The sequence below is a fragment of the Parasteatoda tepidariorum genome, chromosome 7, assembly GCF_982258835.1.
Source record: "Parasteatoda tepidariorum strain Cologne lab strain chromosome 7, Ptep-v5.0, whole genome shotgun sequence".
Classification (NCBI taxonomy): Eukaryota; Metazoa; Arthropoda; class Arachnida; order Araneae; family Theridiidae; genus Parasteatoda; species Parasteatoda tepidariorum.
The window spans coordinates 94,078,516-94,102,026 of record NC_141761.1 but is presented as its reverse complement, the minus strand read 5'-3'; the positions used below and the strand labels follow the sequence as shown (position 1 = coordinate 94,102,026).

Below are 23,511 nucleotides of genomic sequence, written 5' to 3'. Positions count from 1 at the left end.
AAAAATTGGAAGTATACCATCACATTTATCATTTTTATGGTCTACATAACATTTGAGTCAAAATAAATGATTACTAAGACTGCGACGGTATTTGATTCTGGAGAAATTATATGTCTGAAAAATAGTTTCAAAAAATATTTTTCTGAGAGATTATATCGAATGTAAAGCTTGTGGAAAATATATTTTTAACAAAATCAAATAATATCTCAGTTGAAGAAACAGATTTATTTTAATGAATATATTTTAAATAATTATTTACTGAACTCCCAGAAAATATTTCAATGTTTTAAAATATTTAACAATAACCTGCTTTTTGAAACAATAGATTTTAAGGAATAAGAATTAAACTATAATGTAGATACTTGTGAAACAAGTTTTAATTAACAATTTAAATTTAAAAAACATCAGTACTAAAATTTATTCCATCCAAGAAACTAATTTTACGAGGATAACACTGGGAAGGATTTTTTCTTTGGTTTTCTATCGCATGAGACTTTTTAGTGGATCTCAGATACACTGACAGAAAATCAGTATCGAATTACAATTATTTTACCAAAATCATAAAAAATATTATACAAAACGGTATAAAGTAGCCAGATTTTACAATCATCAGTAAAATCCATTTTTATCGTAAGAAAATTTAATTTTTGGTTTTGATGTGGTTACATAATATTTATTTAATTCGAGTGACCCGTTGATTTTACTATAATTAATACTGTACAAATTACGGTAAATCAGATATTTTTTATAACATATTCCAGTAAAAATGGATTTTATGGTAAAATGTACCGGCACTCAATGTGCTGGTAAACACATGAATCTATTTTTAATTTTTTCTATAAAGCAACAACAATGATGATGATGCTTATTAAAGGCATAAAAGCAGTTATATCCTAATAACTCAACATCTACATTTCTTTCTTTAAATAATTGATTATATCTTTAAATAAATGATTCTAACTTTAAATACATAATTCTATCTTTAAATACATGATTCTATCTTTAATTTTTCTTCTTCCTTTAACGAAACAATAATGATGATGTTTATTAAATGCATCGAGACAACTATATCCTAATTTTCATCTATACTTCTTACTTTAAACACATAATTTTATCTTTAGTTTTTTCTTCTTTTTGTTACACAACAATACTGATGATGCATATTACAGGGATAGAAACAGCTTTATCTTAACTACTTTTCATCCACACTTCCTTGCTTTAAGCATATGATTCTATCATTAACGAAACAATAATGATGATGATTATTAAAGGCATCGAAACAGCTATATCCTAGCTACTTTTCACCTACACTTCCTTACTTTAAACCTATGATTCTATCTTTAACGAAACAATAATGATGACGATTATTAAAGACATCGAAACAGCTATATCCTAGCTACTTTTCATCTATACTTCCTTACTTTAAACCTATGATTCTATCTTTAACGGAACAATAATGATGATGATTATTAAAGGCATTGAAACAGCTATATCCCAACTACTTTTCATCTACACTTCCTTTCTTTAAACATAAGATTCTATCCTTAACAAAACAATAATGATGATGATGATTATTAAAGGCATCGAAACAGCTATCGTAGCTACTTTTCACCTACACTTCCTTACTTTAAACCTATGATTCTATCTTTAACAAAACAATAATGATGATGATTATTAAAGGCATTGAAACAGTTATATCCTAGCTCCTTTTCATCTACACTTCCTTTCTTTAAACCTATGATTTTATCTTTAACAAAACAATTACGATTATGATTATTAAAGGCATCGAAACAGCTATATCCTAGCTACTTTTCATCTATACTTCCTTACTTTAAACCTATGATTCTATCTTTAACGGAACAATAATGATGATGATTATTAAAGGCATTGAAACAGCTATATCCCAACTACTTTTCCTCTATACTTCCTTACTTTAAACCTATGATTCTATCTTTAACGGAACAATAATGATGATGATTATTAAAGGCATTGAAACAGCTATATCCCAACTACTTTTCATCTACACTTCCTTTCTTTAAACATAAGATTCTATCCTTAACAAAACAATAATGATGATGATGATTATTAAAGGCATCGAAACAGCTATCGTAGCTACTTTTCACCTACACTTCTTTACTTTAAACCTATGATTCTATCTTTAACAAAACAATAATGATGATGATTATTAAAGGCATTGAAACAGTTATATCCTAGCTCCTTTTCATCTACACTTCCTTACTTTAAACCAATGATTTTATCTTTAACAAAACAATTACGATTATGATTATTAAAGGCATCGAAACAGCTATATCCTAGCTACTTTTAATTTATACTTCTTACTTTATACATTTGATTCTATCTTTAATGAAACAATAGTGATGGTAATTATTAAATGCAGTAAAGCAACTATATCCTAACTACTTTTCATCTACACTCAAAAATGAGTATATGTTGTTTTGAACATGTTATTATAGTCAAAGATGAGTACATGAGCTGTTTAAATTCGACTATATTTGATTCGGAGCTATTTTAACACATTTTTGCTTAATTATGAGAAAACCCTTTTTAAGAGGGTACAAAATTACCACCAATAAAAATTTCAAAGTTGACACAATAAATCAATATTAGTTATTTTTAGCAACTGGAAATATTAAGTTAATTTGAAAAAAAAAAAAAAAGTCAGTAAATTTTCATTAAATGAATTCTTTCGTTTATGAAAAAAAATTATGTCGTTATTTATTCAAAAAAAAAACAAACAAAATGTGGATAAGTATAATTCACTGAAAAAAATCTTCAATAATAAAAGCAAAAATACCCTGAGCCTAAATAAATATAAAAAAATGCATATAAAGAAACATTGTCTTTTTTCATTTGCAATATGATTCCATTAATTAAAAAAAAATATTCGAGGAAGCATTAGAATTTTTTTCTTCTTTTAATCACGATTTAGTTTTATACGAGAAAACTGTTTCAACGTTAATTAATTTCAACATTTAAAACTTAAAAGGAAATGAGACTGAAGAAATGATTAAAAAAAATAGCACAGAAATTAAATTAAATAGATTCATCCGAGTTGGATTTCGTTGATCAAAAATATTCATAATGACTTCAGAATGAAAAAAAAAACATATATTAAAATTAAAGTAAGAGGCAAATATATTTTTTTAAGACTATTACCGTAATACCTAAACTAATTTTTTAAGAGAGTTTTTTTTAAAGATGCATTTCAAAATTGCATTTTTAATACTAAAGTTTAATTAAAAACAAATGTAATTTAAATAGTTAGTAAATACAGCATAATATTTTAAACAAATTGAGAGCTGTAAAGCAAGATGGAAAATTGAACTATGTTATGCAAACAAAAGTTTTTACAGATCAGTTTTTTATAGTTATTTTTCTTTAAATAAAATAAAAAGAACTCAAATTATGAAAATAGTATAGGAATGATACGAGCAGAAATCATGTAGCCAACATAGACATATGTCTTATTTTATGTTTTATAACCTTCGTTGAACAGTCGACCTAACTATGAGTTTATGACTACCTATGTTTAAGTCCGTAGCCTTGTAAATTTGATCCTAATCCAGAAGACAAGGGAGCTCCAGGATCAAGTATTTTGAGAAATTTGACTTCGTGGAGAATTTTTTTTTGATGGAACTAACCTGCACTTCCATTGCACGGAAAGGAAAACCTCGAAAACCTGACCGAATATAGCCTGACAGAAAGGGACTTTAATCCACGATCCGTGTACCACTGAGGATATTTTACATAAGCACTGAAGTTTGTGCAATCGGGGGGGGGGAATTCCTATCGATAGCCATCTGTTATTCTCTGTTATTTTCTTTTCATTCAGTGTATCGACACAGATGACGGTACTATTATTATTATTCATAATACTGAATATCAATACTGAAATTATTATTAATACTGAAACCATCACATTATCAATTATCACAACCTATTTACTACATTATTAAAGCACTTATACCCTCTCCTACAATAATGGAAGAAACACTTTCAGTTTTTAATATTTTTTTAAACTTTTTCCAGAAATACTTGAAGAATTATTTTGTAACTTTAGAGGTAATTAGTACATGCGATTTTTCATATTTGGCAATAAAATGTAAATCTATTGTTAAGTATGATTCTCTAAGTATTTCTTGAGAAATTTAAAAGAATTTTCAAAATCTGAAAGTTTCTTTTCTATTATTGTAGGGTAGTGTATGTTGTGTCAAACATTATATAACAATGCAGCACAAAGAATGAAAATGCTTTGTTCTTTTGATAACTCTCTATAGCTCAATACTCCAAGAGGCACTGGTTATTTTCGTATTTTTTACATTGATCCTGAAGTATTTCTGTTATGTTCTCTACATTCTGTGTCGCAACATAGATTATGGTACTTATTATAATACTGAAACGAATATTGATGGATATTGACTAGATTATTAAAGCACCTATATTTCATATAATTGTTCTACATTACATAATACGGCATCAAAAGCAATGAAAATGCATTGTTCTTTTGATATCTTTCTACATTGCCTTATATTCCAAGAGGCAGCGGATGTTTTAATATTTTGACATTGATTCTGAAAATGTCTGTTATGTTCTCTACATTGTGATGGTATTCAACGTAGGTGATGGTTCTTGCTGTAATACTGAAGCAATTATTAACGTATATCGACTACATTATTAAAGCACTTATGTGTTTTGTTCTACACTATATAAATAAGGCAGCATGAAAATACTTAGTTCTTTTGGCATCTTTTTATTGCTCAATAGTCCAAGAGGCAGCTGTTATTTCAATATTTTATATTAATTCTGTAATATTTCTTTTATGTATTCTTCATTTTGTGTCACGACACAGAGGATGGTACCTGTATTAATGCTGAAATGATCTCCAATTGATTACATCATTAAAGATCTTATATGTTGTCTTTATACATTATTTAATACTGCAGCAAAAACAACGGAAATGTTTTTTTCTTCTTTATCTTTCTTTTATTCAATAGTCGGTGATGCAGCGCTTATTTTAATATTTCCTATATTTTGTTAAGAAAATATGGCAACTTTTATTCAAAATTGTAGTTACTGTTAAAAACTAACCACCGAAACTAACTCTAATTAATACAATAAAACATACAACTAACTTTAGATAAAGGAAAATAAATACTGTCAATTTTTCGTTTTTAAGAAACTCAACGAGATATCTATTAGCGCTCTAATACATATTGAGTTGCTGAAAGGAGTTTTTAAATAAAAAGAAATTGGAAGGATAAAAATTAAAAAACTTTCTCCCACAATGCATTTTTTAAAGCTGTTTTTTTACTCGTAGAAGAGTCATATGTTTTGCTTTCATCTAAAAGCAAAATGCTGTTTATAGTTTCTTTCAAAACATTTATGTTTTTTCTTTTAAAAGAAAATGGATCCAAGAAAAATCATTTCGAGCGAGAAGGATAAGAAAATATGAGTCGTATTTTTCAATTCTTGTGGGAGGAAATATTTCATTTTCGGAAGTCTATTTAAAAGCTTAAACGCTTTAACTAGGCAAGCGAAAAGAATGAATCACTCATCTGGTAAGTAATATAAATTTCCCTAGAGCCACGAATTTATAGAAATTAATATTGAACTACCACATACACAAAAAAGCTTTCAATTAGAAAAACTAATATTTTCAGCTGCTTGAAATAAAAAAATTAACTTTTTTTCTACTTAATGAATTCGTTACAAGTATACAAATTTACTTGGGAGAAAAAATTGCAAAATTATTCATTGGGTATTTCTTTAAAATAGTATCTTGGAATATAAACGTTTAAAGAAAAAATTTTAAGAATTGATTGAACGCGCGTCTTTGGAAAACGGATTTAACAGAGATCGACACAATTATTTGAATTCGTGGATCTGATGAGCGTTCATCAAGTCTACTAATTAACCAAACCCAAATGGACTTAAATATTGGAATGATTGGAGGGTCATCAACAGGCCTGTTCTAGAAATGCACCATATAAATGTTTCTTTTAATTCACGGAGAAAGCAATTCTGGAAAAAGTACCTTAATGTATGTTCATAACATTTCCGGTAAAAAAAAAAAAAAAAAAAAAAAAACATATGACTGGTTAATGAAACCAAAATATGCAGTATTTAAATCATTCATTTGATAATTTTTCCATTCACATGGCAACGGTTTACTGGAAATTATGGTTATCAAAATTTTAGTTCTTGTTACCACATATTTTGTAAAAATACAAAACTTGAAAGTTTAAATTAACCGAATGAATGGTTTTCATGCCATGTGCTAAGATGTCATGATTAAAGTATTAAATTTTATCACATTTTCCAAATTTTGTCTAATATTGTAAAACGATATTTTATTATTAATTTTATCAAAATCATTATCAATGCACTTTGGTAAAAATTATCGAGTTTTTTGGTGTTCTTGTCGTAAGCCCGGTAAATTTTACGATATTCTGTTAGTTTTGAATATACTTTTTTTCTTGATTTAAATTTTGATTCTATTATTTATTTTGATTTCATTAACTTTTCAATGATGCTGATTATCAAAGGCGACAAACAGCTTTATATCCTATCAACTTTTCTTTTGTACTCCTAATTCTCCTTTTAGCTTCATAAGAAATGTGAAATTTTATATTTTGACTGTGTTATCAAAGAACAGAACCAGAGCAATAGTTATCTAGATAAATTAATAAAGATGAATTTCTAGAGTAGAACTGCACAATTTTTTTAAAGACATCATCAAGAAAAAAAACTCGTCTTTTAGAGAGAAAGAGGGGTTGGTTTTACATCAGTAGATAACTACTTAATTATTCCTTACTGCGGTAAGACTAATATCAATTTGTCTTAAAATTTAGAAGACAAAATATATGTATAATATTTTTCAATTAAAAAATATCTGACATATTACACTTTTGTTTTTATCTGAAACTTTTATTACAGGTTTTAAACTTAATCTGCGGAAAAATAAATTCATTGTTTATAAATATTACTAAATTATCATTACTTAACAATGAGAAAGATTAATTATTAACTTTTGCTTAATTATTCCTTACAGTGATGAGAATATTATCAATTTGTAAGACAATTTAGAACACAAAATATTTGCATAATAATTTTTAATAAAAAATATGTGAAATTTTGCACTTTTTGTCTTCATTAAAAAAATATTATTGCAGGGTTTACAACTTAATCTGCGACAAAATAAATTTATTGTTTTTTCAATTGTTTATAAATTGCTTGCATTTTAAAATTTTAAATAAATTCTTGAACTATACATTGTTTGAACTTGTTTTGATTGAAAAATGATAAAAGATTTCTATCTTTTGATTCCTTTAAATAGTAACCCTAAATTATGGAATTTTAATGTTATTATTTTGATCCTTTGTTTTTAGTTATTTTTCAAAAAATTAGTTTGAAAAATAGTTATGAAATTTATTTGCTAGCTCTAGTTTGGTTACCAGGTTTTTCTTCTTTTTTTTGGTTGGAAAGCAAACGATCACGCAATGACCAATTGACATTTGGCACTCGGACCACAGGATGTTCACGTACTTGAGTGATTTATATCGGGTTCCTTCGTAAAACGGACTTATTGGAGATTACTCCTAATAATTTAAATTTATATTTCAAATGTGCGTTCATAAAGCCTATGAAATAACAGCAACCTCATTCACTTAGAAGTAGGAAATGTTGGTGAACCTTAAACAAATACATTTTAGAATCCCATCGTATTAATGCATATTGCAGTAGCACAAGGACCAGCGACGAATGATATTTCACTCTTGATTTTATTTCCTTCTTTGAATTTTTCTTTCTTCAATCACGCTGTGCTGATGAGAATGCTTATCAAGAGAAGGAAACAATTGTATTTCCAAGCTATTTTGTTTTAAAAATCAGCTGTACTGTCCCTGGCCAAATTATTACACGCATTATAAGATTCTATGCAAAATATTAATCATCAGGTGATACTATACAGCTTTATTGTTTTCACCCAACTGAAACTGGTCTGCACTTGTTTACGTTAATTGTTTGTTAAATTAGACGATATATAATATAAATTAGGCGATTGTATAAATTCGACGATATACACTGGTTATCATAAATTAAGGAAAATTCACAAAAATCGCGATAACTCAAGAAATTACACATGGAATTTTATGAAACTTACCCACAATATACAACACATAGTAAGGTATTAAACAACATAAAAAGAAATTATCAGACATTAATAGTAGTATAGAAATTAGCACATGTATAAAATAAACAAATTGGAAGTATCGGTTTGCAATAGAAAAAGTACCTTTAATATGGAATATGATTGCCTCTAGAAGCAATACAGCACAAACAGCGATGTGTGATGCTTTCAATTATGCGGTCTATCAGTTCAATAGGAAGTGAGAGCCATTGCTCTTGTAAAGCAGTTGCAAGGGTCTGAGGGGGCGGATTGATGGCAGATACACGCCTCCCTAGAGCATCCCAAACGTGCTCGATAGGATTCAAGTCCGGGGATCGAGCTGGCCACTCCATGCGAGTAATTGTTTCCTGTTGAAGATAATCATCAACAATGCGAGCTCTGTGTGGTCTTGCATTATCGTCCTGTAACAGGAAGCAATCACCAATTGCCCCGGCATATGGGCGCACATAAGCATCAAGGATGTTGTCTCGATAAACCTGAGCATTCACGGTTCCCCTTGGAAAGACATGGAGGTATGTGCGCCCTCCTAAGGATATGCCTCCCCAAACACAGACACTGCCTCTTCCGTATGCATCTCTTTCACGGATGTTTGATGGATGATAACGGGTCCCAGGTTCTCTCCATATCAAATAACGTCTACTGTCACTTTCTAGACTAAACCTGGACTCATCCGTAAAGAGAACAGGCCTCCATTGATCTGACGTCCAGTGGACATGTTGTCGGGCCCACTGCAAACGGTCTCTCCTATGGCGTGATGTGAGCGGCACGCAAATGGCTGGTCGTCTCGCATACAGACCACCTTCGTGGAGCCTTCTGCGCACAGTTGACGTTGACACCAACCTTCCGGTGGCTGCAGCAAGAGAGGATCTAAGATGTGTCGGAGTAGCGGTTCTATTCCTGCGTGCACTTAATGTCAAATATCGGTCATCGGCACTGGTCGTAACAGTTGGCCGTCCTTGACTGAACCTCCTAGATGCCGAATCTGTGGTTTGAAATTGCCTCCAAAGTCTATGAACCACAGATGGACTCACATTTAGCCATCTGGCCACTTCTGATTGACTCTGCCCTGCCTCTAGTCTCCCGATGGCTCTCCATCGTAGTTCTTCAGGCAAATGATGCCTAGAGGTCATTATTACGAATTGGCTATCTCAGATTTTCAATGTCGCAATCACAGTAAAATTTGTGTGCTTTCTCTCAAACTTGGACTTTTATGCTCCAGGCAGATGACGTAAGCCGAGTGCAGCGCCACTAATTTGCATATTGCAATTTTACTCAGCTACTCTTAGTGGACAACATATGCAAATTTTGCACGGTTTGGCTTACTTTTGAAAGAGTTATCGCTATTTTTGTGATTTTTCCTTAATTTATGATAACCAGTGTATTATATAAAGATAGAATATTTGTTATATCAGGTATTATATTAGTATATTCTAATAAATAGACATAATTATTAGACGCACTGTAGTTTTTAAATAATTACACGTTTTCCACGCGTTTATATGCAATACTTTTATATTTAAACATACATGCAATGGGTTTTTATTCAGGAGATTTTTTATATACTTAATATCTGTATTTATTTTTAACGTATTGTATTACGATGTTAACCAATTGAAATACAAACGTAAACAAGTGCAAACCGGTTACACCGCACAGTGGGCCAGAAGACCATGATCTTTGGCCAAAAGTCAAAATTAAATTTTCAACTAAAATATGTTTAGGCAGTTTTAATATCACCCAAATTAAGTTTTCAAAATCATTCCAGACATTATAATTTACTTTTTGAACCGACAAGAGTACAATGTAGTGAAAAATATGTTAAATTTTTTTTTAAAATGTAACTTTTAAATTTATATTTCAGAAATATATATAGGAATTTCACCTTACTGTTGCATTTTTATCAGAGTAATTAGTCTGGAATTATAGTACAATTTTTCAATTTGTTGGATTAGTTAATACACTTGGCAAACTTATAGTTTATAACTTATCATTTGACATTTTACAATGCTTGAATCACTTTCGAAACTTATCTCCAAAAAGTTCCACGAGGTAATTAGCTAAACTTTTTTTTGCTGTCTTCTTTGATGTTTCTTCTTTCGAAAACACCTGCCCCATTTTGCAAAGGTGGACTAAATATACCGAAAAACAAAAACTATGTTTTTTTATTCATATTTTCGCGTTATTCTGTAATATTACTTCGGAAATATAATTTGCTTTTTTAATATAAAATTACGAAAATTATTATATTTTCATTGCTATATTTAATTATTTAAACGTACTACAGATGGATGACAAAATAATACCAACACCTGTGAAAAAGTGTGACGTATTTCACACCTGCAGTACAGCCGCGCCACCCGCAACAGAAGTCTACCACCTAGTGAGCGTGAAGAGGAAGCTATCAGTCTCTCAACATTAGTCACCTGTGTTGCATGAGTTTATCTAACTAGCTCTTATAAGGTGAAATGTCTGACCTGTCAGAATTCCAAAGAGGGATGATTGTTGGAACGCGTTTAAGTGGAGCATCGGTGACAGAAACAGCAAACCTTTTGGGGTTTGCAAGAAGTACTGTATCAGCCGTTATGACAGCATACATGAAAGAAGGTAAGACGAAGTCTTCAAAGCAAAACAGTGGCCGAAAGTCAAAGCTTGATGATAGGGATAGACGTGTCTTGCAGCGCGTAGTAGCTCGGAAACACAACCAATCGTTATCCGAGATAACATCAGGCATGAACAGTCATCTTCAGGACCCCGTTTCAACAAGAACTGTTCAAAGAGAACTTCATGCAGCGAACATTCATCGGAGAGTGGCAATTCGTAAACCCTTGGTGACAGCAACCAATGCTTTCAAGCGCCGCCAGTGGTGTAGAGGTCACAAAGGCTGGTCCCCACAGCAGTGGCAGCATGTAATATGGTCCGATGAATCATCCTTCACCTTATTTCAGACCACCGGACGCGTTTATGTTTGGAGATCATCCAAAGAAGCGTTTGATCCTGAATGCCTCTTACTAACTGTGAAACATAGAGGTGGCTCCATTATGGTTTGGGGTGCGATATCTTGGCGTGGTCTTGGGCCACTAGAACGTCTGCATGGGAGAATCAAATCTAATGACTATCTAAGCGTTCTAACGGATCATGTTCATCCTTTTGTACAGACTCTATTCCCTGGAGAGCGACCGATTTTTCAAGACGACAACGCCCCTATCCACACCGCTAGGTGCGTTCAAGCATGGTTCGAAGAGCATGACAATGAAGTTGAGCATCTCGCCTGGCCCCCTCAGTCTCCGGACTTAAATATTATTGAATATTTGTGTGCAATATTTGGAGTCTAAACTTCGTTCCTGATTCCCACCTCCATCAAATCTTTTGAAATTAGAGGCCGCTTTGCAAGAGGAATTCCTTTAAACGTTGTTCATGACCTTTATGCATCGATCCCACGTCGTATTAAATCTGTAATTCAGTCAAAGGGCGGTCCAACTCCCTATTAATAAAGATTTTCTGATATTTCACAGGCGTTCGTATTATTTTGTCATCCATCTGTATATTACTTTTATTTTATTTTTGCTCGTCATATTTCAGTCGCCATTTTGTTTTTTGTGTGGAATTTTTAGTGTATTTCAAAATTTCAATTATAAATTCAATTTACCTGCACATAAAAACCCCCAAATTTTGAAACAAGTTTTATTGAAATACTAATTTTGGCCATGAAACCTTGGATGCTGGCCCACTGTGCACCGGCGCAAAAACGATAAAGCTGTATAGTATAATCACCTGATAATTAAGATTTTACATAGAACCTTATAATGCGTCTAATAATTTGACCAGGGACTGCATGTTGCGAATCATTAAAATTTTTTTGCAGTTTAAACTTTTTATTTCTCAAAGGAATTGATTTCAAAATATTTTTCTTCGAAATTTAAATTATGAGTAGTTAATTTAAAAAAACGGAATGAGCGTAACACGTTCACTGGAGGATAAAAAAAAATGTTTACAATTGTTTCAATAGATTTTTGAAATGATTATCATTGAAGAAAAATTACGTTGATGATTACAGTTGAAGATAACCGTTTCGGGAAATATCTTTTAAGAATTACTTTATGTCTAGTAAGCAAAAAATAAAAACGCTTGAACAATTCTCTTAGGATCCATTGCTAAAACAAGGCTTAACTATAACTCTATCTTTGAAATTAAAACTTAAACCAGTTTTTTTTAGTTAGTTCGTAAATAATAAGAAGAAAGATGCTTCACAGTTGATCTATTTTATGAAACTTTGTAGAAAAGAAAAATATTTATTTTAGTTGAAAGAGCTGTTAGGAAAATTGCAGCTGACACGCTCTTTACTTTTAGAGATGGTGAATTCATATTTTATCATTTTAGATAGAGACTATTTGCATTGTTTTTCTTTAATAAATAACTTAAATTATTGAGCAGTTAAATCACGCTCGAAAAATTTAAAACGTAAAAACGTTACAAATAGAATGACGTTAACGTTGAAAATAGGATGAGTAAGAATGAAATAATTAATCTGGACATGATAGAACTCCAAAATATAAATAAAACAGATAAGTTGTTTTTCTTGTATATTTATGAAATGTTAAACACACTGGACAGCCTTAAATCACAATTGTGAAAATTGCTGCAACTTACGAAAATAAATAATAAATAGAGAGATTTTGCATGGCTTTTGTTTTGCGCTTTACCGCGACGTTAAATTATTTTCTCCCCTTGAGAGATTCTGCGTTTTATTGAGAAATTTTCGCTCATGCATTGTTAAGCTTTAATAGTATTATCGAAAATCGTAAGGCTATGCAAAATCTCTCCATTATCGTGGAAATTAAACCATTTAAGACTTGATTTCTCGGCATGATTCAATTTAACTTTTTTTAAGACTGTCGAGAATTTCCGTGACATTACAATTCAAGGTATTAATATTATAATTCAAGTTTTCTAATAGTTTTTTAGGACCACCCGAAATATTAATAGAGGACAGTTTTTTCTTGGTTGTATTGTCATACATTTGTTATGTGTTGCATCAGATATTTTCGTATGTTACTACTTGTTTTTTCCATTTTCAAATTTCAAAGATATTAAGATTCAAGGAATTGATATGAACTGATTAAACGTTGAACCAACTTTCCTAAGTGTAACACGAAAAATAATTTGTGAATGGTTTTTTTCTTGAATGTTTTGTATATATTTTCATACATTATTACTTTTTTTGTGTGTGTTGCATCATACATTTTCGAATCGTATTACATGTTTTTTTTCTACAAATTTCAACGATATTGGGGTTTAAGGTATTGATATGAATTGATTCTACGTTGGGCCAACTTTCTCAATGTGTAACACTACATATTATTTGTGAATAGTTTTGTTTTTACTGTATTGTATATATTTTCATACTTTATTACTATTTTTTTGCTTTGCATCATACATTTTCGAATCGTATTAGATGTTTCTTTTTTCAATTTTCAAATTTCAATGATATTACGGTTCAAGGTATTGATATGAATTGATTCAAAGTTGAACCAACTTTCTCAAAATGTAACACGAAATATATTTTGTGGATGGTTTTTCCCCGACAATATTGTATGTTTCCATAGATTACTACTTGCTTTTATATATTGCATCATACGTTTCCGTATTACTACATGTTTTTGCAAATTTTCAAATTTCCACGATATAAGGATTTTAGGTACTGATATTAGGATTCAATGTTGTACCAACGTTTTCAAAGAGTTGAATTGGTCAGTCGATTAATATATTTGCCAGTAATATATTATAATTGCGCGAAATATTATTTGACAACAGATTTTTCTCTTTGTCTTTACATTTGTTTCATTTTTTATGTTTGCTTATATACGTTGCTTTATATAATTTCGCATGTTACTACATGCTTTTTTTATGTATTGCTTTATGCATTCTCATGCATTATTATAATATTTTTTTCACTTGTGCTTTCATAGATTTGTTCTTTGCTAATTGTTTTTATACGCTGTCATTACTTGACTTTTCGAAAATTAAATAAAATGAAGTAAAAATAAATAAATAAATGTAAAAATTTAGTTATTTTGGCACACATTTCAAATGTCATACTTATTCGTAAACTTTTTTATTTATAGGGCAAGAAAAAAAATTATCATTAGAAGTAAAAAAAGTGTATGGTGCATTTAACATTTGTATCATTTTTATGCGAAAAAAATGATATTAGTTTGCTGTAACTAAAATAAGGCTAACTAACCATTTACCTTTTTTTACAAAAAATAAAAAGAAACTAGTGAAAAAGAAACTTGCTATTTATCGAGCTTCTAATTATAAGGAAACCTGCAAGAAGAAAAAAAAGTTGATTTAGTTACTTTGGTCGAAAGAATATTTCAGTTTTTAATGAGGTTCGTAAACGAAAGAAAGAATTACAGAAGAGGTGAAAAGAATGCTAATACGAACGCTCAACTAATTAACAAGTAACAGAATAAAGTTATAAAAACGAGTCTGGATAGTGCAGCTTGAAAATGGGTTCGCAGACGACAGATATTTTATTAAAAAATTTGGGCCCCGAGTTAATTTAGAATTCCAGATGCAGCATTTTTGCCTGTAATTAACTCTTTGTTGGATGCGATGAATAATTAACCCTCAATTTTCTCGCTGCATTAATAATTTCGAAACACCGCAGTTAAAAATTGTCATTAAAATTAAATCTTAATAAGAAAATTATTCAAATTAAAATTCTAGAAATTCATTCGTTGAAGTCTATTTTTCCGCTATCGATATTTATTGCGTATGCATATATCGATATATAAATTACATTTAATCAAAATCGATAAAAAAATGTAACTTAAATTTAAAGTGTTTAATAATTAATCCTTTAAATTAATAGTTAACAAACTAACATTTTAGGTAATATATAGTTATGATAAAATCGTTGTTTTTTAAGGAAATTGAAATTAAAGATGAAAATAAAAGTGTTTTTTTGTCAAATTTTTTGATTATTTTTTTGTTGTTAGATAAATTACCATAAGATACATTTACGTTATACATTAACAAAAGATACGATTATACGCTGCTTTAAGATGGATTTATAACAGATTTAATTTTTTAAAAACTATAACCGTAGAGCAATATATCGAAATAAAACTATTTTAAAATCATATTGATCAATTTTTCAAATATTTCCGAGTTAAAATGTATTAAATTTCAATTTCTATAATTTTACTTTGAAATATATAAATAAAAAAAGTATAATTTTTAAGATATAAAAGAATATGTTTTAATATAAATAAAATCATGTTTTAATATAATGTTTGGCTATAATGTTTATGTTTTAATAAAAATAGAATAATTCATCTAATTAAAATAAAGTAAGTAAACTAATCTAAAACAGGTGGAGACAAACATTTCTGGTGTTTGTCATATACAATTCCAAGCAAAATTTCATTTTCTGATAATTTGAAAATACACATTACCTAACCATGGCCAAGCACCTAGTCCCGTTATTCTGGCTCAATACTTAAACGGCCATGGTATTAAAACCATCGTTGAGCAGCCGACCCAATTTTGTGTTTACGACTAATAATGTTCAACTCCGCAGCCTTGTAATTTTGAACCCGATCCAGAAGACAAGGAAACTCTTTGATCAAGTATTGGGAGAAAATTGCGTTCGTGGAGGACTTTTTATGCTTCTAACCCGTATTTGCGTTACACGGAGAGGAAAACCACGAAAACCTCTCACGGCTAGACTGATGGCAACGGGACTCTAACCCATGATTCGTTTACCCCTGAGGACATTTTACGTCAACACCGTGGGTGGAGCGAGCTGGGTTTGGAATTCATATTGACCAGCTATCGCTGGGATTCGAACCCGGTTCACCTCATTGGAAGGCTAACACTGTGTTTCCGTAGCCGTCGTGGCTCAAGATAGCTCATGAGCCACCATGTTAGGAATGCTCCGTAATTTTGACTCCGATCAGATTATAGAAACAGTGTCTTAGCTGGTGCCTCTTCATCCAAATTTCCACACCACAGCCAACGAGTGGCACGTCAGCCAAGACAGATTTAACGTGCCCCATGCTGCGTATGACGACCCAGTTCTCAAACCGGTGGTGGACGCAAAGCGTATCTGCTGATTACGCCAAGGGAGCACCAATTTGAAAGTAAAGGGTGGACATAAAATGTGAGATATTTCAAAAACCGTAACACGAGATCTACTGGGTAGAATGAAAAATAAAATATCTTGGCATACTTGATCAGCAGATTGGCAGTGATTGATAACGTGCTTTTAATTTCAATTTAAAAAAAAAAAAAAACTCAAATTTACCGACATTAAAAAATGTGATGTGGCTTCAAGAGTAATATTAAAAAATATAAAACATAAGAATGACGGCCATATTCATGTCCGAAAATACTAAACATCAAAATGGTCCCCTCAGCAAATTATAATATTTCTTAACATACTTATTAAACTTCTCGACTCAGCTTGATTGAGGATATAATTCAGTTGATTCTTATTAATAAAAGAATGTTTTTTTGTTGTTGTTGCTTGAGTTGACAAATATGTATTCCCCCAAGGCCCTTGATAAAACAAATTTCCCAATTCGGTAATCTTTGGTGCAAATTTTAGTTTTCTATAAATTAAAACAGCATACTGTACAGAGCGCATTTTTACAATTTTTTTACATCCCCCTACACGTGGCATGGAGTTCTTTAACTCGTGTTAATGTGCTTCCTGAATATTCTAGTCCCTTGTTAATTAAATATTATAAGCAAAACAAATGGTGCTAACTATATCAGGCTGAAATCAAAACAGTTTTAATGTAAATAGGTAAAATAGTTACTTGATGAAATAAGTTTTGCCTTCTCGATCAAAAGCAGCTTCCCATCCATATGGCAATCCAATTCCTCCTGAATCCCAGGATTCCACGGGTGGCAACCACGATGACGTCTTTGTTTCATGGCTAAAAACAATGAAATAAAAATAAATAATCTTGAAAAATAAACTAAATTATATAATTTAAAATTGCAATTTAACCAATTAACACCATTTCAATAAACATTTTTTTAATTAACACTGTGACAATTTTTCTCTAATTTTATTTTTTCTGAAGACATTTATAAAATATTAATAATTCAGTTGGGGTAAACGCTTTCTGTTTTTAAAATACGTTAGTTTTGCAACATGAAACGGTTAGAGACTTAAAGGAAAATAATATAATTATTTCTTTTGATATTAATAGTATGTGTTTTTTTTTATGGAATAAAGTTGAAAATTCAGTAAATGAACTAAAAATAAAACAAATTTCATTAACAAATTTAGCGTTCATTTAAATAATTTGCCTATTGATTTGGCCAATGGTGCATAAACGTACCATTTTATTTCTTAAATAAAATATTATTTTTCACGTGCGAAACTTTTTTTGTGTCTTAAGTAATGCAATTTGAGCACACCTAAATAATTTTACATTTTATAAACTTCTATGCTTAACCTAAAATGGGTTGATAAATAATATTTTAATAAATCAGTAGCACTCTGATGAATTAGCGTTAACGTTTCTTACAGAACCTGTATTAATTTTCAAAAATAATTTAAATATGCCTACGACTTAGACCAATTCGGAAAAATACAACACATGGTCTATTAATTATCAGATGATAAAAGGAGAGAGAGACGAGCATTATATAATAAAACTTTATTTACAAAATATTATATAACAGAATACAAGTCGAACGTCGTAAGGGAATAGACCTACTCTAGGCAAATAGTCGGTAACATTTTCCACTACTTAGGCTAATTGGAAAAATTTCCTCACCTTTTTTAGGCTTATTGCAGCTAGCCCACATATTTTTAGGCTAATTACAAAAAACATTATTACTCGTTTATTTAGCCTGATATATTTCCGAAAGTTTGCAATCGGCCCACAGTTGAGAAGGCTCAGAGTATACAGCGTTATTAAAGGTTTTTTGAAATAAGCCTAAGTAAATTCTGTCAGATTGAATAATTCTTCGCATATTTTTTAATTAGCTTAAAAGTATATAAGCTGATTGTAGTAAGAAAATATCAGGTCTATTAGAAAATACCAAAAACTTTTCCAATTACAATAATAGCAAAGAGCCGAACTTTTCATTAATTCATATACGTAGGTTATTTTCACCAAATGCCTGTTTACTGCAACTAATAGAAAAATATTATAAAATAAAATGTTGAATTTGAAAGAATTAATTAATTTATACCATGATTGTTAGATTTTTAGAGTGATTCGTCATTGATTTTAACAATTATGTATTTTTAAAAATGTATTTTAAATCTCAAAATGTAATTTTTTTTACTTGTCGCCAGTGATATTATCAATAATTATCTGCTTTAATACTTCATAGAAATTATTTTTACCACATTTTTTTTTACTTCTAAACTTTCAAATGCAATTCTGGAGTACGTGAAAAAGGAATGATTGCTAAAATATTTTGTAACAAAGACAAAAGGTTTTTTAGTCAATAATTTGTATGCCACACGAAAATATGCCATTTTTCTGGTCACTTATTATCATTTTTCTATAACCTACATAAATGACGCTAGCGTTAATTATTTTTGCTTAAATGTCTGATTGCTAAGCCATTTCGTTAAAACAAATCTTCCAGTAGGAACAGAAGAAAAGAATTTCTAAGAAAAAAATAATTTAAAAAATATTAAAGAAGCAAATAGTTTTGTCATTTTCCTGACTTCTCTAAATTATTAATAACATAAATTAAATTTTTTCAGTCCGAGCTCCTTTAAACAAATAATAGTGTTAAGCTTGAAAGTAAAAGATGGAGGAACTAAAAAGCATAAAATTATAAAATTCATTATCCTGTCTGTCATTTTCCTGGCACTTGAATGTCAGGAAATATTTGTGATCCGTATGTTTGCAAATTACAATGCTCTTTATTAGGATTATTAAATTATTATTAATTAGGATTAATAAATGAATATTTGAAAAAAACTATTCTGATGATTTCTTCGTATTTAATGAGAATTACTCATATACATTGTTTCAATTCTAATATTTTGCTAAAATATTTCGCAGCTTCGACTAAATCATAACTGAAGAAATTATTTTCCTTTTTACCAAAAATAAAGAAGTAAACATTACCGGAGCAAAAATTATTAGTATATAATGAATATTAATTGCACAGCGTGTTTCGTATTTAATGACTTTAGTTAAGAATCCTCATCAAAAATGTAATCATAAAAGTACCCACATTAAGGATTAATAATTAATATTTAAGTGGAGAAAACAAATTCCTTTTATTTTCATTTATGGCTGAAATTAGTGTTTGTGTATTTTAATTCCATCTTATTACTGATTAGAATCAATAGTGATTAGTCAGTTTTCGAATAGCGTTTTTACCATTTCAATATTATTTAGACTATGTTAAAAAGTGAATTGAGATTTAATTTATATAATATCCTGTACATAACTAATTTATTTTAAAGTCAATAAATTAAATACAGGAGTTATCTTTTTCCGGCATTATGTTAATCTTTTATTATGTTACGATGAATAATTTACACTGGTTTCTCAATGACAACTATGTAACTGTAAAATATAATAATTAATATCATTATTTTCACAATTTTTGTAGATATCAATTTAAAAAACAAAGCAAACTCAATAAATAAAAAAATAGGTAATTATATTAAGTGTTAACGCTATAATGAAAGAGAATTAATAAAGAGAAGGAAATAAGAAGGGAAAAAGGGACAACTGCATTTCTTTTTAAATTATTGCTTAGAATGTTTTGCTATATTGAAATAATTTTCCCACTGATTTATACGTTCTGAAAAAAATATTGTTGCTCGATTAGTTGGAGCGTGATTTCAAACTGTCCACATAAATAATTCAAAATAGTGATATTTTTTATAAATAGAAGCTCCATTATATTTAGTTGATTTTACTCTTCAGTTGATTTTGAATTGTACCAAACAGCCAAATATTACCATATTTCTAAACAGCTGTATCTCAAAACAACTGAGTCTTGTCAAAATTTGTTCATCTCTCTAGGTTTGGTCTAAGGAACAGTTATATGTAAATCAGAGCATGAAATTTCTGCTCGCCAATGACGACCAAACATTTAGAGCTTGCGAGTAAATTTAGTTTTGTAAAAATGTTGTATTTGAAACCACCATACTTTCCTTAGAGTTTGCTGCAAACAAACTTTAAAAATTGTAAGTAAGAGCTTCAGAATTTAAAAGGGAGATTAATAAGACATGCGCAAAGATATACACCACAAACAGACTGAAATACAGACAGAAATCTATGATGCAATCACATATGCTAACACTTCTGCATGTTTTTGGCACCTTGGATTCTTTTCCCGAAGAAAACAAATTATTGAATTTGGTAATGAGGATATGCAAAAATTATTCATGTAATTAAAAATCAAATATCTTTAATGAATCTGAATGTTTAGTAATCAAAGTGGGCAGAATTCAAGTTTACTTTGCTAATATGGACTCAGATGCTACAGAAGTTAAACAGTGAAGAGTGTTTGACGAGTTTACCAATTATTTTTACAGTTTTACAGTTTTTCAAAATTTTACAGTTTTTCAAAATGCACATTTTTTTTCGAGTTTTGGTCACCAAAAAGTTCTTTAAACTACATAGCTCAAAATTTTAAAATTTGTTCATATTTTTGATGAGAATACTGGCAAACGTTAGTCTGGCTAATACTTTCAGAACTGATATTTTATGGCCAGTGAAATTACTGTAGATTTGATTCAGTTAGTACTAATCATAGATTTCCAATTGATCATTTCGTATCAGCCATGTCGATCAATTGATTGATCTGTTTATTTGAATAAAGTTTGTTGAAAATTTTAAAATTAATTTGAATGAGTTAATCTATTACGTTGAAAATTTGGTAATATCCCAATATGCGATCTACATGTGTAATAGACACTTGTTATTTTAATAGTTGAGTTTTCTTTTAGTTGCCACTGCCCGGTATACCCACCATGGATTTTTTTTAATGTTAAATGCCACACCCCTCATACCCTATGCTGATGTTTTTTATAAGATTAAATGCCACTGCCCAGTATACTCTATTAAACTATACCCTCACCATCAATTGATCCGTACCGTAAAATAACTATACAAGCTGTACGCATTTTGGGATAATCTAATATTCTGATTTGAATAAGTTTATTGAAACCAGTTAATCTAACACTCTGATTTATAAGAGTTTATTCAAATCAGCGAATCTTATATATTGATTTGAATATGCTTATTCGAATCAGTTAATGAAATTAGTTTACTTTAATCCCTAGATGCAAATAAAATCTTAAGGTTCAGATCAATTAAAATATCTAGGCTTAAAAGTTCAAATGAACTATTGATGAACAAAACCCATAAACTCAAATATTAGAATCAGTTTAGGCACATCGAATCTATAGGTGCAAAGATTTGAATCAATTTATGAAAAATCACTTTGATGCTTCATATTACCCAACTCTAATTTTGCAAATTTAATCAAAGCATTTAGGTTTCTTTACACCTCAGCGAAAACATCAATAATAAGTGCATGACTGATTTACGAAACGGAAGAAGACTCTTTGCTTTGTAAACATAATAATTTTAATGCAGTCAGTAATGTATTCACGTTCTCCATAAAACGTCATTTATCCTTTATTATCCCAAAAAGGATGTGGATAACACAAAAACCAAACACACACAAACTGGGAACAGTCAACGCCTTTGTGTTTGTTCACCAATGATGAAATTTGCTTAACGACAGCCACTTAGCTGTAGCAAAATTTGCGGTTACAAAGATAACGAATATGGAAAGAAGGGGAAAAAAATGATAGTTCACCCGTCGTGGCGCTGCAGTCTGTTAGTTCCTCCAGCTCTTTTACCAAAGAAAGAAAGATTAAACAAGCATTTTTCTAAATGATGATACTTAATATTTGCTGTACAAATATCCCAGAGTAAGACATTTACGATAAAACGGGAAATTTAATATTTACACGTCACATTTATCTGCTTTAATTAACTTTTGCTCTGTTGCTTACGTTGTATTCATAAGTGATAATGTGCTTCTTTAGCTAGCTGGCATGAGTTATAGCAGAAAATTTAAAAGAACATTAAGGAAGACTGTTAATTTGAGCCACTATAAGAACTAAGGGCACGAAAGCAATTGATATGTTTTCTGGTTAAATTCAGCTTATAATAAATATTAAGAACATTTGAAATTTTTTCTTTATTTCTATATATGAGAATAATTCTTAAAGATGGTTAGTCACAAGAGGAAAAAAAGTTTATGTCAGTGCAGATTTAAATATGGCCAATAACAAAAAATAAATTTTTTTTTTGTGATGATGTGCTTCTTTAACTAGCCGATTCAAATAAGACAGAAAATTTAAACGAATATTAGAGAATAATGTTTGTTTGTGCAAGAATTAACTTTAAGAACACGCCAACAATTGATGTGTTTTCTGGTTGAATTCAGTTTATAATAAATATTTAGAACATAAAATTTTTTTTTTGTTTCTATATTTATGCGAATAATTCTTAAAGATGGTTAGTCGCGAGAGGAGAAAAAATTGAAGATAGTACAGATTTAAATACAATCAACAACACGTTTTTTTTTTTTTTTTGTGACTAGCCGATTTAAGTAAGACAGAAACTTTAAAAGAATATTAGAGCAGAATATTTGTTTGAGAAAAAATGGATGTATTTTCTTTTACAATTTAGTCTGAAATTAAAATTTAAGACACTACGATTGATTTTTACTTCTACTTATGAGAATAATTCGAAAAGACGTTTATTTACGCTTTAAGTAAAAATAGAAGCCGATACGCCCTTTTCCAACAATGTGCTTCGTTGACAAATTGGTTTAAGTAAAATAGTAAGTAAAAAAAGAGTATTAGAAAACAGCGTTTGTTTGTGCAACAATTAACACTGAGGACACGCCAACAATGGATGTGTTTTCTTGTACGATTGAACTTTTAATAAATATTTAAGAAATTTCAAATTTTTTCTTTTTACTTATGCAATCAATACAGATTTTGTAACAATGTGCTCATTTGACTAAATGATTTAAGTAAATCAGAAAATATAAAAGAAAATTAAGAAAGTTCGTTTGTTTACCAGTAAGGACCCGCCAACAATCGATGTATTTTATTGTACAATTCAGCTTGTAATAAACATTTAAGACATTAAGATTATTTTTTACCTTTACTTATGCAAATAATACACATTTTGTAACAGTATGCTTCTTTGACTAGTTGATTTAAGTAAAACATTAAATAAAAAAGAATATTAAGTATGACCGTTTGC

The 23,511-nt window shown here is 29.8% G+C and overlaps 1 protein-coding gene across 4 annotated transcripts in view; it reads right to left on the bottom strand.

Annotated features, from left to right (window-relative positions):
- LOC107439363 (uncharacterized) overlaps positions 1 to 23,511 on the bottom strand; it is a 603,558-nt gene that overhangs the window by 93,934 nt on the left and 486,113 nt on the right. For all 4 annotated transcript variants that reach the window (XM_087168288.1, XM_087168289.1, XM_087168290.1 and 1 more), the window contains one exon: positions 17,038 to 17,157. In XM_087168288.1, coding sequence (XP_087024414.1) covers positions 17,038 to 17,157 — 120 coding nt within the window. The remainder of the gene's footprint in view (positions 1 to 17,037; positions 17,158 to 23,511) is intronic.